This window comes from Rutilus rutilus (genome assembly GCF_951802725.1).
Source record: "Rutilus rutilus genome assembly, chromosome: 12".
In the NCBI taxonomy this organism is placed as follows: domain Eukaryota; kingdom Metazoa; phylum Chordata; class Actinopteri; order Cypriniformes; family Leuciscidae; genus Rutilus; species Rutilus rutilus.
In genome coordinates this window covers 30,185,255-30,199,134 of record NC_140217.1, presented here as the reverse complement: position 1 = coordinate 30,199,134, position 13,880 = coordinate 30,185,255, and the positions used below count along the sequence as shown (strand labels likewise).

General features: G+C 38.7%; 1 protein-coding gene across 1 annotated transcript; it reads right to left on the bottom strand.

The window, feature by feature from the left end:
• Positions 1–6: 6 nt before the first annotated feature.
• ube3a (ubiquitin protein ligase E3A) lies at positions 7–12,330 on the bottom strand. The gene is made up of 11 exons (XM_084424870.1): positions 12,172–12,330; positions 11,145–11,228; positions 9,225–9,538; positions 7,892–9,138; positions 7,618–7,762; positions 6,025–6,230; positions 5,093–5,257; positions 4,833–4,988; positions 4,667–4,740; positions 2,246–2,389; positions 7–1,413 (listed from the first exon to the last, which is right to left on the bottom strand). Coding segments are annotated over exons 2-11 (2,574 nt in total). The 5' UTR covers positions 11,147–11,228; positions 12,172–12,330; the 3' UTR covers positions 7–1,292.
• Between the last annotated feature and the right edge of the window lie 1,550 nt (positions 12,331–13,880).

Here is a 13,880-nt window from a genome sequence, read left to right as displayed (position 1 = left end):
CCAGACTTGGTTTGTTTTTTCAGTTTTGAATTTATTTAAGAATAACTTGAAACAATCAAATGTTGTCATTCTCAATATCAAGTTCTGTTTCCCCCTTTTATGTTAGCGCCATCAGCAGTGGAACAAACCACAGTCACATTTATTATGCAAGAGGGAAAATGGAAAAACAAAAAAAAAATGTAGAGGGCATTGCTAAAGTGGGTTTCCAGCTATGCATGTACAAACCGGAGTGGCCAATCTCAGGATAAATGTTTGGCACGACAAGACAGTGGTACAGTTTGTGCCAATTTCCCCTCATTTTCATCCAACAGTATAGGGCCAGACACTGCAGAGCAAGAAAAATAAAGCAACTAAAACAGAAACAGTTTCTTCACGGGGCAGTCAATTAGCATTCACCGACTAAAAGTCTGAATTTTGAATTAAAACAAGATGGATAACAAAACAAAACACTTGTAGAAAACCATTGAGAGAGTTTTATGGGAAGGTTGGATCTCTTTTGTAACACTACGTGTTTTTGTCAGGAGTGCACCGTGAGCATGGATTAATTTTAGCAAACAGATCAATTCTGTGCGAAAGAAGCGAAATGCAGAACACTGGCCATAAAAGAGCAGCACAGCTTGTTCAAGCGGCATTACAAACAACGCAGTTCCTCAATAAATACAGATTCCTGGACACAATTGAGACTAGAGCTGCTCTGTACCTTTGAAAGCACTGCTGCAAATGCGAATGGACTAGGGAAGACCTATGAAACACGAGCCAAAAAAAAGTCAAAGGGCAGACCAAAAAACAAACAAACAAAAAACTAAGAGACATTCTGAATATTAAGTGCACTTTCACAGTTCAACCATAATACATCAATAAAGTTCCACGTCCTCCCTTTGATCTTGCTGTTTTATTAAGTTTAGATGGTGATCAGTCCTGCAGGTGTCGAAAACTTCTAACCGTCCCCCTCCTTCTTTATGACTACGAAAGCAAAAAGTGAGTGGATTTCCTGGCAGACGTGCCAGAAGAGATTTTATCCCTTAAAATAAATAACGCAATATCTCAGTGCATACAAAAAGGGAACCTTAACACTTACATAAGAGGGAGAGAGAGCCAAGAGTCCAGTGTGGTTTAATCAACTATTTAGGCACAGGCACACGGCCACCAGAACTTTCCCATTTTAACCCATTTCACGTTGCCTTACATTTAAACTTGATATTTACTTTTAGTTGTCGATGTAGCTGAATTCTCCTTTGACGCACAAATGAAACCTCTGAGGGCGAGTGAGTTCTTTTGCGGGTCCTGGAGCCTCAGAGCATGCCGAAGCCTTTGGCGTAAGTGATGGCTTTAAGGAGTCTCTCTCTAAGTTTCTCTATGGTGGAGTATTCGGGGAGGAGCAGCACGTTGAAGCAAGTATGAGAAGTGGGTAACCTGATCATAAGAGGAGGAGGAAGAAGAAGAGTGTATTACTTTATTTAATATTTCTACTGCATGTTTATTGCTGTGGAAAGAAATGTATGCAATGTCATTAACGTGATAAAAAAAAAACTGGTGAGAATGTAAAGCAGAATTTGTTTAGCATTACTAGTGTTATTCCAGCATTCGTTTTCAATCATGCAAGCATAACATGCAAGCAAGTCTGGAGTGGTAATGCATTATGGTTCTTTCTTGGGTGATTCTGAATCGATTCAGCTGTATGGCAGCACTTAAGTGTGCGTGAGAGAGCCATATTCTACCCCCTGAGGTGAAAATCCAGTTTTTGTTATTGTTGATATGTCTATGTGGTGGTTTTAAACTGCTTTAAGACAAACCATGTGCACCATTGCTGATTATTTTCTTCTTAAAACCGCAGTGAACCAAAGACAGTCTCAAAAACGCGGTTTGAAAATCGCTGGTGTTTCTGACGTCACAAACTACCGTGTCACCAATCACGTCAACGTGTGATCGTCAGTGGATCTCTGAGCAGGTGTGAGTGAGTGGAGGCGGGGCTAATTTGAATATTCATAGAACCACGTATACTAAAAGAGGCAAGGGTGTAGAGTTACATTCAAGCTATTTTTAAAGCATTAAAAAAAATAAAATTCAAGGTAAAAACTTGTAAATACGTAATTTTGAGTTTAAAGGGATAAAATTATTGACTACAGGGGGACTTTGAGATTCAACTGATCTGATACATGATCATGCAAATATTTGAATACGGTATGGTGTCAAAAACTGAACTCATTATTGTCCAAAAGTGAAAAGAGGCAGTATTTGAGTTTACCTGTCTGAGTCAGGGCCATTTTTGGCAATAATCATCTTGAGTTTGCCTAAACCTCCAACTGGAGCTCTATCTGTGCCAGTGGTGAACTGAAGAAATAGCCTCTTCTGCTCCTGTCCAAATGAGTGCACAGTCTCCCAGAAATCCCTGATGAGAGACAAAAATATCATTTTTCATCATTTTTATACCACATAGGAAGTAGTTTTTAAAATTAGTGGTCCACTGATATCGTTCTTGTAAATGCGGATGCCATTATCTAGAGCGCAGGATTACTGATTGACAATATAAGGCCCAATGCCTATATTTAATTGACCCTTCGCTAAGCCCCGCCCTCCTTAGTTACTGTTGCTACGCCTGACAAGCTTTCGCGCCTGGCATGTCTATTACAGTATGTATACACCGGTGTCAGACATTCCCAAGGAGATAAGTCATTTTTGCCGAACAGGTGAAATATCTGAGAGCATGACAAAAGGGACGGCAGTATGCATTCGAGGGATATATCCACGACATAATATGCAACCGATTAGAGAATAATTTAATCAAAATTGAAGCTAAAGAATATAGGTCCCAGTGCAAGCAGCAGCCGCCTCATTCGCAGACCATTCAAATGGGAAACACACAAATTGAGGAACAGCTATGTTCATGCACAGCAGGGTAAGTGAAATTTGAAAATAATCTAATAATTATAAATCAAACAGCTTATCCATAAATCTTGTGAAATAAACACAAGACATTAGCCTGACCACTTTGCAATGATAACATTCTCCCGCTTATATTTTTTGCACGCCAGGCTACTGCTCACACGTCGTGGAGCAAACATAGGTGTTTTTGTTAATCCTGTCGACATTTAGTTGTGAATGGGGCCTGCCACACTGCTTGATCCACGCCCCGCATTTCTCCCCTTGGGTTTTAGGTTTCGAGAAGGGAAAAAATTCCACCCCCCCGTCCAAACTTTTAGGAGACCGGGTATCAGATTTGCACAATCCATACGCACAACGCTTCGGCATGTTTCCCTCGCTCGAAAGCTTGCCAGACCTCCCGCGCCTAGTTACGGTTGCTAAGCCACAGATTGGCCTGTGGCGGTTTTCGGGCGTGGCTTAGCGAAGGGTCAATTGACAGCACCTAGATTTTGTTATCCATTTACAAGGTTGTCAGTAGGTTTTGTAACTGGAGAAACTGCCAAAAACCTCAAATGACCAAATATACTACATATTTACATAAATATGCATACATAACTATGAAGTTAGAGAACAATTTTTTTTCTTACTATATATTTTATATAAAAATATATTAAATGCATCGATAATATATTAAATTAGTTAATTATATATATATATATATATATATATATATATATATATATATATATACACACACAGTGCTATGCATAAGTTTAGACACCCATGCTAAAGTTGACTAAAAAGAGGAATAAAAAATCATCTTTTGGAAATTGAACTTAATGCCTTAATTAATATTTTTTGGAAAAATCCAACCTTGAAGGTCACCAATTTTCTTTGTGAATGAATAATGTATCGTAAATAAATAAATGTTCTTCCTTAAAATACAGGGTGCATAAGTCTGGACACCCCTATGTTAAATTCCCATAGAGGCAGGCAGATTTTTATTTTTAAAGGCCAGTTACTTCATGGATCCAGGATACTATGCATCCTGATAAAGTTCCCTTGGCCTTTGGAATTAAAATAGCCCCACATCATCACATAGCCTTCACCATACCTAGAGATTGGCATGGTTTTATTTCAGTTAGCCTAATAGCTGGTTTGATTTGCATTGAGAGATGATCTTATAGAAAGTAGTCCATGCCAATCTCTAGGTATGGTGAAGGCTATGTGATGATGTGGGGCTATTTTAATTCCAAAGGCCAAGGGAACTTTATCAGGATGCATAGTATCCTGGATCCATGAAGTAACTGGCCTTTAAAAATAAAAATCTGCCTGCCTCTATGGGAATTTAACATAGGGGTGTCCAGACTTATGCACCCTGTATTTTAAGGAAGAACATTTATTTATTTACGATACATTATTCATTCACAAAGAAAATTGGTGTCCTTAAAGGTTGGATTTTTCCCAATTTTTTTAATTAAGGCATTAAGTTCAATTTCCAAAAGATGATTTTTTATTCCTCTTTTTAGTCAACTTTAGCATGGGTGTCTAAACTTATGCATAGCACTGTATATATAACTATAACTATATATATATATATATTACTATAAATTAATAATTTATAAATGAAATAATATTATTAAGTTATTATTAATAATAATAATAATGTTGTTTATATATACACATGCACACACACACACACACACATACATTTATATATATTATGTACAATCTATCTATCAATCTATCTATCTATTTTATGTAAATATGTACATATATATTATTTTATTAAGTATCCACATACTTAATAATGCGACAATCTTTGTTGTATCCTCCATCGTATTCTGTACTCTCTTCAAGTGCTAGGAAGTCAAGATTCTGCGTGAGAAAGAAACAAATGGTTTTATGTGTATGGATGTGCCACATGTGAGAACATCCTGGAGGTAGTTAACAATCTGTAGCTAACTTACCCTGCTGCCACATATAAGCAGCTCAATTTCCTCTGGTCGAAACAGATACTTCAGTGGAGATTCATTAGTGACCATGTGGAATCCTCTTCTGAAGGCCTTGAACTGTTTCTCCACAGTTTTGTTCAGCATGTACTCTGCATAGAGTGCCACAAAATCCTGCAGAGACCCACTTCATGTTATGCATATACTTGCAGATATGAACATGTTCGTGGTTTTAAAAGTTGAATGAATGAATGTAATGCTTGTAAAAGTGAACTAACCTTTCTGTTCTCATTGGTAACTGGGATTTTATCACCGCCTTCCTTTAAATCATACATTAGTGGGTTTCCAAACAAGTCTGTTTGTGAGATCTGGAAGGTAATCATCATGTCTTCTTCCACATTACCCTCATATTCCTGTAGGTCCTTCAGACTCTGATAAAGAACCTGCAGAAACACACAATCAGCACCATTTTGACAGAACATATATAATCATTCTCTCGGCACTGATACTCCAAGCTTTTTTTTTTTGCTAATCCAGTCCATTAAATAATTGCTATGTGACAGCAAGAATAAACTCGCCCCAAATATTTTGATAAGCAGTCACTGTGTGCTAAAGTCAGAATGACTGAAATGCTGATGTACCTGCTCAAATCTCCTCTCCGCATGCCAAAAACTGAGGACAGGACATGCACACCCACTTGAAATAAAGCTGAAATGTTGCTCTTTGTAACCTCAGTCAACTTACAACATTTCAAGGAAGCCAAAAATCCAAGGCCATGTTTACATAATTATTATATTATATATTTGTTTGTATAGACATTACATACTGTCTTGTTGGATTTTGCAAGATTTTAATCTACGTTTAATCTGCCTGCATGTGAAAAAAGTAAAAAAGTATGCACCATTTTTTCTAAAATGTAGTTTAAATTGATTTACATGTAAACTTTAAAAATGCACACTACTGTTCAAAAGTTTGGGATCAGACACTTTAAGTATTGTTTCTTGTAAATCAAATCAGCGTATTAGAATGATTTCTGAAGGATCGTGCGACACATTCAAATAAATGCAGCCTTGGTGAGCATAAGACTCTTCGTTCAAAAACATAAAATCTTACTGACCCCAAACTTTCTGTTATATTAGTGTTTACAAAAACAAATGCTTGACTAGGGAGATTGCTGAAGAACCAAGAAATGTAACCAGGCAAGTATTACCGGATGTGAGTCTGCGAGGTCTCGAAACGTTCCTTTCTTTCCCATTAATTTTCTGTAAACCACCATAGGGAAGTGCACATCGAGAATGCAATTATTGTAGATAGCTAGGCCCAGGACGATGCCTATCAAGGTGAATTGGCCTTCATTTTCAAACGATGAAGGGTTGAACCAGAAAAGCTTTGTGCTTTCATCATAGGTAAACATGCCTGCGGACAAAACAGAAAGAGAAAGCGTAAGATGGGTGCACAACAGATGTCAACCACCTCAACCATAATGAATCAAGATGACATGAGACAGATCTGAATCGACAGTGTAAAATAAGTTCTGAGTGGAACGTTAAGGCCTGGTTTGACAAACGGGGCTTTGATTAAGCCAGAAATAGGCCTTAGTTCAATTAGGATATTTAAGTAACTTTTAGAAATATGCCTTAGAAAAAACATTACTGGTGTGCATCTTGAGACAAAACAATGGCATTGACATTTTATGATTCTCAGTGCAAGTTGCTTTCGGTTAAAACAGCTCAAACATGCATTTTACTCTGGGACTAGCTTAAGCCTTGTCTGAAACAGGGGGTAAGCCTACTAGGCCATACAAACATTAACCTATCCATTCCAGTATCAATGAATATGAATTAAACTGAAATTAAATTGAACTTTGCGTTAGGATGCATGAAGAAAGACAAAAAGTCAAGTAGGAATTAAGGGTGGGCGATCTGACGATTTTATATTTTCAAGCGAATCGTAGAGATTATGATCTTTTATGTCCTCGTAATAATGTTAAAATACACCAATGACTACCTGCAAGATGGCTGAGCTGACTAGCCAAATTATATCATATGTCTCTATCACGCCTGTTGACACATAAAAAAACAAAAAAACAATTCAACAGCAGTAGGGCTGAGCGATGAATCAAATTTTAGTTTTGGTTTTGATTTTGGCTTCCAAGATTATAAAAACATGATAATCAAGATAAAATAATCATTGTGCCGCATGCCGTCCCTTTCCTTCAAAGCAGTGTGCTTTCACCCCTCCTTAAAAGCCTAAACTTAACATATAGTAAAATATAGTCTACTGCAGGACATGCTTTATTTTAAAAAGAGTTATTAAAAGCACATAAAACTATGAAAGAGAGTGATCCCCATGCGCTTTCTGTATTTGCGCATAAACGGTTCAATATACACAAAAATATGTAAAAATTTCTGTCTTGGCGAGAATTTACATAATGACAGTCTTGGGAAAGAAACAGGATGCGTGTCATTATATTAGATCCATGCATTCGGTCTTAAAGCCTAATGCAAATATCTGCTGCTGTCTGTCATTAATATTAAAAGACAAAATCACTCACTGCTCTTGACTGAATAAAAATCAATGTATATTTAATTCATACAGTGAAGACTATGCAGTGTTTTAAAGTTTAACTCAGGGTTTAATGACTGTTCTAGTCCATTGGCTTGTTCCAGTCTGGATATTCTCAATAGTACATCTCAAAAGGTCGCGATTCACGATCGTGGATTATGATCGTTTGTTATAAGATCATGATATAAAATATTGGGAAGATCGCCCACCCCTAGTAGGAATTATTAATGATAATTACCTATATCTGGGTTAAAGATCTCCTCTACGACCAGTTGAAAGAACTCTTTGGATACTCCTCCTTCATCCACTCCTTGCTCACCCTCAAACTCCACATACAGCTGCTTCTTCAGGTCTGCTGGGTTTTCCATGGCAATCATCTCCAACTAAAACCAATCACACATTCATTTTACATCCACAAATCATCTTCAAAAAGGATACACTATACACAACAAACCATTCAGATATCTTACTTCAAAACAAATACATAACTGTTTGAGCTCATTGGGACCTACCCTGACAAGAGCATCATCAATGACGTGGTCTCTGCGCACTTTGAGTCGCAGATAGGGGTTCAGCTGTTGTCCCTGCACCAAACTGTAGAGGGCAGTAATCCTGCGCTCACTGTACATGCGGATCCGGTTGTCATAGTACAGGCCAAGATTCTTAGTCACAGGGTTAAGAATGAACGGGCAGGTCATAAAGGAGAACTTGCTCTCGGTCTCAACTTTGAAGAAAGTGTAGTCTTTGTCCATTTCCAGCACATCATTGAGCGGTTCATTGATGAACTCCTCGAAGGGGATGAGGGGTTTTCGACAGTCCGAGGCACGAATGCCTAGTTCCGTCTCCAGCGGATCCACCCGAGGGCCTTTCTTATTGCGTCGTTCCTCGCCCAGCAGCTCCTGCAGAGTCAACTCACTCGACTCCGGGATCGGCTCGTCGTCCTCCTCCTCGTTGTGACCCGTGTCTAGGTCGCCGCCCAACACGTTTGCATAGTAGACGATTTTCAAGCACTTGGTGGCTGCCACCACTCCATCATCCTCGTTGACCAGGTTTTCGCTGCTGAACTCGTTGCTGATGACTGTGTAGGTAATAAGCTGCTGGAAAGTCTCGATCAGACGTCGGATCTGGTCTGTGCCGTACTGCGACCACAACCACGCAAGCTTAGCCAGAGCCGGAAGAGGTAGCTTGCTCATTGCCTTGCAGAATTGCGGCAGTGCGATTTCTAAGTATTCCGGACTGTGGAGGTTACTGTTCTCCATGACGATAATGAAGACGTTCAGGTAATTAGGGTCGGTGGCGTACACGTTGTGATAGGTGAGGTCACACTCTACGTTGGGCGACAGGTAGACTAACGCGTTGAGGAATGCTGCTTCAATCTTCTCGTTCGATAATAGTCTGTCGTACACTCTTCTAACTGCCTCAATGTCTACAGAAACTTCTACAGGATCAAACTTTTGGACGTTGTTCTCCCCGTGAGACAGCCCATCTCCACTTGACGCTGAGGCTTCGGGTTCCACCTCCATCGCCGTGGACGAACCAGAGGCCGTCTCTTTCTCATCTTCATCTTTGTCCTCATCCTTGGCCTGTAGGGACTTGAGCTCTTCCTTGGTATGTTGCTTCGCCTTGCGGAAACTCTGGACCAGACTCTCCGCACTAGAGAAAACCCTACCGATGACACGAATTAGAGGAGAATAATCCTCAGACTCACTGCAGAGGCTCAGGATTTCATACACCTTCTCCTCCGTCAGGAAATTCAGATCTGCCAAAGAACAGAGTAACGCACATTTAAACATTTGCGACATTTGCGATCGACAGAAATTCTGCTATCATGACAACGTTATTCACCTCTAAAGTCCTCCCTTGCGGGTTGTAGGTCCTTATGGTTCATCTTCCCGTTGCTGCAAGAAGAGAAGTTGTGGGCTCCTTTGGCACTGTTCTCCGGGAAGGCTGAACTGGCTCCTTTCTTAGAGGGATGAGGATCACACAGTTTGGCATTATTTTTATATAACTCCAGGGCCTTGATGGCCGCTGCATTGTTATCCATGCGCTGGAAACCCGGAGAAGAGCCACAAGCCTCATTCGCGCAGGCCTCATTTCCACAGCCCTCTGTTAACTGGTGGTAGTAGCGCTCAATTAAATGCTTTGCAGCCGCTCGCTTCCTGCATCAGACATTCAAACAGGACAGCAGGGGGGATTAGTATGGTTCAATCCCAAAATAAGTGCAGAATAGAGCAAATACTTCTCTACTAAATCAAACAAAGAAAACCATCCATTTAAATTCTCTAACAGCCATCAAAACATGACTGTTGCATGTGCACAATGCACATGACTGGCCTACTCTCAAAATGAAGGAAAAAGCAAGCATTATACCTTAAATTCTTTAAGAGAATTATTAATCTGAAACAGAATGATATGAGTCAAAATCTGCTAAGGGGTGATTAAATGAAAAAAAATAAATAATGTAAAAATGTATAATCTTTTATTGGAAAATTGAACAACGTTTTATCAAACTTTGATAATTGCCTCGATCTTTTAAACCAACTGAGAAGATGGTGATCAAACTACATTTTATAAAACTCATCTGTCAAGTTCCTTACATAAGCATGAGTCAAATTGGATGACCAGGAACACAATGATTGGATCATTATTGTAGTGATTATTATGGGGGGGATTATTAAAAACTCTTGCATTGTCAATACAAGATCTTGACCAAAAATGTATGCACCTCTTGATGGAAATAAATGTTTGATGTTATTGCAGATTTTGACTCGTATCTATAATGTTGCAACTCATGCAAAATGCCTTTTGCACTGACACCAAAATATCATGCATTGATCAGTCACAATGTGTTAAAAAAACAAACATTTAATTGACATATATGTCTTTATGTCTAAGTTTTGGGTTCAACAAGTTGCTCTATTGACAGCATTTGTGGCTTAATATTGAATTAAATAAAAAACTTATTGACTCGTCCCTCAGTATACAAAAAATAATAAGCAAATAAAAATCAGCAACAGTAACAATTTACAATGGAAGTAAATGGAGGCAGATTTCCTGGGGGTTTAAAAGCATACATGAAGCTTGTATTTTTATTACAGCTTTCAAAAAACTCTTTATTATTTGATCTGTAATGCCTAAATTATGCTTTCTGGAATGACACTTTTCTAAGTGACTAAACTTCTGGTTATGTGCCATCATCGTAATTCACGCCAATATAATTTTGAGGTCTTATGGCTTATACTTTGAAAACACAGCAATAATGCAATAATGTTTATTGCTTGGCCTCATGTACTTCCAAGTGCATTACTGTAACATGATTTTTTTTAACGAGCCACCAGTGTGGTCAATAGTGCTTTTTCAACCAACCCACAAGGTGCGGACACATTAGTGAAATTTCAGAAAAAATTATGCGGGCAAAAAAGAGACTAGCTGTCGATAAAGTAGCGATGCATAAAACACCGCTCACACAGACAGAAATCACTTACTTTCAAAACCAAGCAGCTTTCTGTTGGTCAACATGGTGAATTCACATGAGCAAAACAGTTCCCTAAATCTGCTTATTGAACTTTTTTGCCCGCACACGAAAAACACTTAATTGTGCAGATTCCTGTTGAACAACAGTTTCGCCCAGAAATTGTAAATGTGACCGCACCTTTAGGATAATGAAGAATTTGCTTCTTAATGCAAACTGTAAAATAGAGTCAGTAATTTGGAAACTGGCAATGTATGTTGATTAAAAAAAAGGGAATAAACAAAGACACTTACATTAGACTTGCTTAAAGTTTCCAATATCACACTCTTCTTCAGCTCTGAACTCAAAGAGACCAAAAGGTGGTCAGGTAAGCAATCCTGCAGATTAACAGAGAGAACAGTCACTCACTCACATCAGTAACTTTACTGCTACATTACAGAGAGTATCCACAGACGACTGGGAATATAGTTCACTTAATGCTGACTGATGAAAGGGATTAAAACTACCTCATTAACAACTGATAGAGACTACTCAGGGTGATAGAGAAACATTTTACTGTTGGTAAACACGAACTAACGTGCATCACGGGGCAGAATGTCACCATAGATAGTATCGAACTACTACACTGACAGTAATTTGGGACCCTTTGATGTCCAAACATACTGACTAGGTACGTTAGTCAGCTCGCCAGTATTTGACACGCACCCATGTGTCTGCAAGAACAGCAGGAACATAAACCTAAAAAGAGGCCAGAACTAAAAACACACCGTGTACTTTCGCATTAGTACCATCCTGTTTACCCCGAGCAGGAGGAGGAGAGGCCGCAGAGGGGCAGGCAGGGGGTATGACAGTGCACAAACAACTTCAACCTTGCACACACACGGTCAGTCTGCTAAAGATCATTTTAAAACAAACGCACACACACCAAATAGTCACGAATAAAGTGTGTTGATGATGATCGTTGCGCTTAAGGCAGAGTGAGAGCAGCAGATCTTGTAACCTTGCAGTAACTGTCATGGGGAGTAATGGCAGGAAAGAGCTGAGTAACTAGTTAGCCTAGCTGCAGCTAACGTTAACCACAGTCCTGACAGTTAGACGCAACGTATGGGTTTTACTTAACGGTTATTGTTGCATAATCAAAAACGACGGAGTAATAAGGATATCGGCACTAAACATATTTCGCTTGTTTATCAGAAAACTCCCTCCGTCCCTCCCCGGAGCGGGTTAGCAGCGCGGCTAACTGGCCTACCAGCGCTTATTACGGCTTCGATCGAGCGCGATCGGGATGGGAAAAGGGGGATTAATGTTTTGACAGCTTACTTCTGAAGATGTTCTGATGCAGACGAAAGAATCGGGTCGTTCAACATCACAATCGCTCGGTGTGCGGCGTGTATTCAACTCCAACCCCTCCACAAAATATTCGCGGCCATCTTGATCAACTGAGGCAAACACGGAGAGGGATCCCACAATGCACCGAGGCACGAAGACGACCATCAGTGTAAAACACGGCACAGACCTCTGGCAGTCAGTCAAGATCTGACTGAGATGTGTGGAATACTGTGGAAACGTTTAATACGGTGTACATGTGCTTACAGTACAAACTAACTTTTAAAATATGACTCAAGAGTCTTTGAAAATTTTATTATACATATATCAAAACCGAAACCGTTGTAATATTAAGATTCATCAGCAGATGGCAGAATTCGAAAGGAAAACGGCAAAAACTAGATCTGCATTTGCTGATGGAAATACCAGTAGCCTATCCATCGTAGGCTACTAGTTGTGGGATTTTGATTTATCTCAGTGATTCGAATATTTTGAGTCGGTTTACCAAATATGTATCATTCATTGATGCTGTTTACAGAGGAATTTCCTTGGAATCACTTTCAAAACATTTTTTTTTTATATCAACATAATTATGATATCTACAGTTTGGCTATTTGTCATAAATGCAGTTTACATAATATGACGCGGGAGCAATTGTAAGAAAAAACAAAACAACAACTTTCCCATCCACTGTAAAATCTGGGCTTGCTTGCTTATTTATTTATTTATTTAATGAGTTTCCTTTCATCTAAATGGCATGAGTCTTTGTGACTTTTCCTACTCTTGATATACTTTAAAAATGTATTTTATAATAAATCAACCTAAAATAAATGTAAAAGGGAGTGGAAATGGCAAATGAACCAGTGAATGGCCCTCTGCAGCCATCTGCTGGTTATAGTGGTAATTTCATGTCATTTAAAAATGTTAAAAGTGTAAAAAAATGTCAACATATCAACAAAGACAATTATAGTAATATAAAGTTTGTCTATATTCTTAATGAATATTTGCTGGTTATTTACAATGATTAGAAATTAATTCAATATTCAGGGATTGAACCTACTGTATTGTTCATGCTACCCTATAGTATACTGTACAAACAATATATTTAATATATTATAAATATATATATATATATATACTATATATATATATATATATATATATATATATATATATATATATATATATATATATATATATATATACAATGAGGAAAATAAGTATTTGAACACCCTGCTATTTTGCAAGTTCTCCCACTTAGAAATCATGGAGGGGTCTGAAATTGTCATCGTAGGTACATGTCCACTGTGAGAGACATAATCTAAAAAAAAAAAATCCATAAATCACAATGTATGATTTTTTAACTATTTATTTGTATGATACAGCTGCAAATAAGTATTTGAACACCTGAGAAAATCAATGTTAATATTTGGTACAGTAGCCTTTGTTTGCAATTACAGAGGTCAAACGTTTCCTGTAGTTTTTCACCAGGTTTGCACACACTGCAGGAGGGATTTTGGCCCACTCCTCCACACAGATCTTCTCTAGATCAGTCAGGTTTCTGGGCTGTCGCTGAGAAACACGGAGTTTGAGCTCCCTCCAAAGATTCTCTATTGGGTTTAGGTCTGGAGACTGGCTAGGCCACGCCAGAACCTTGATATGCTTCTTACAGAGCCACTCCTTGGTTATCCTGGCTGTGTGCT

Coding starts and splice junctions, on each gene's coding strand:
- ube3a (XM_084424870.1), bottom strand. Junction 9,139..9,224: donor CGCAAGGGAGGACTTTAGAG/GTGAATAACGTT, acceptor GTTCTTTGGCAG/ATCTGAATTTCCTGACGGAG. Junction 5,258..6,024: donor ACCTCGCAGACTCACATCCG/GTAATACTTGCC, acceptor GTGTTTCTGCAG/GTTCTTTATCAGAGTCTGAA.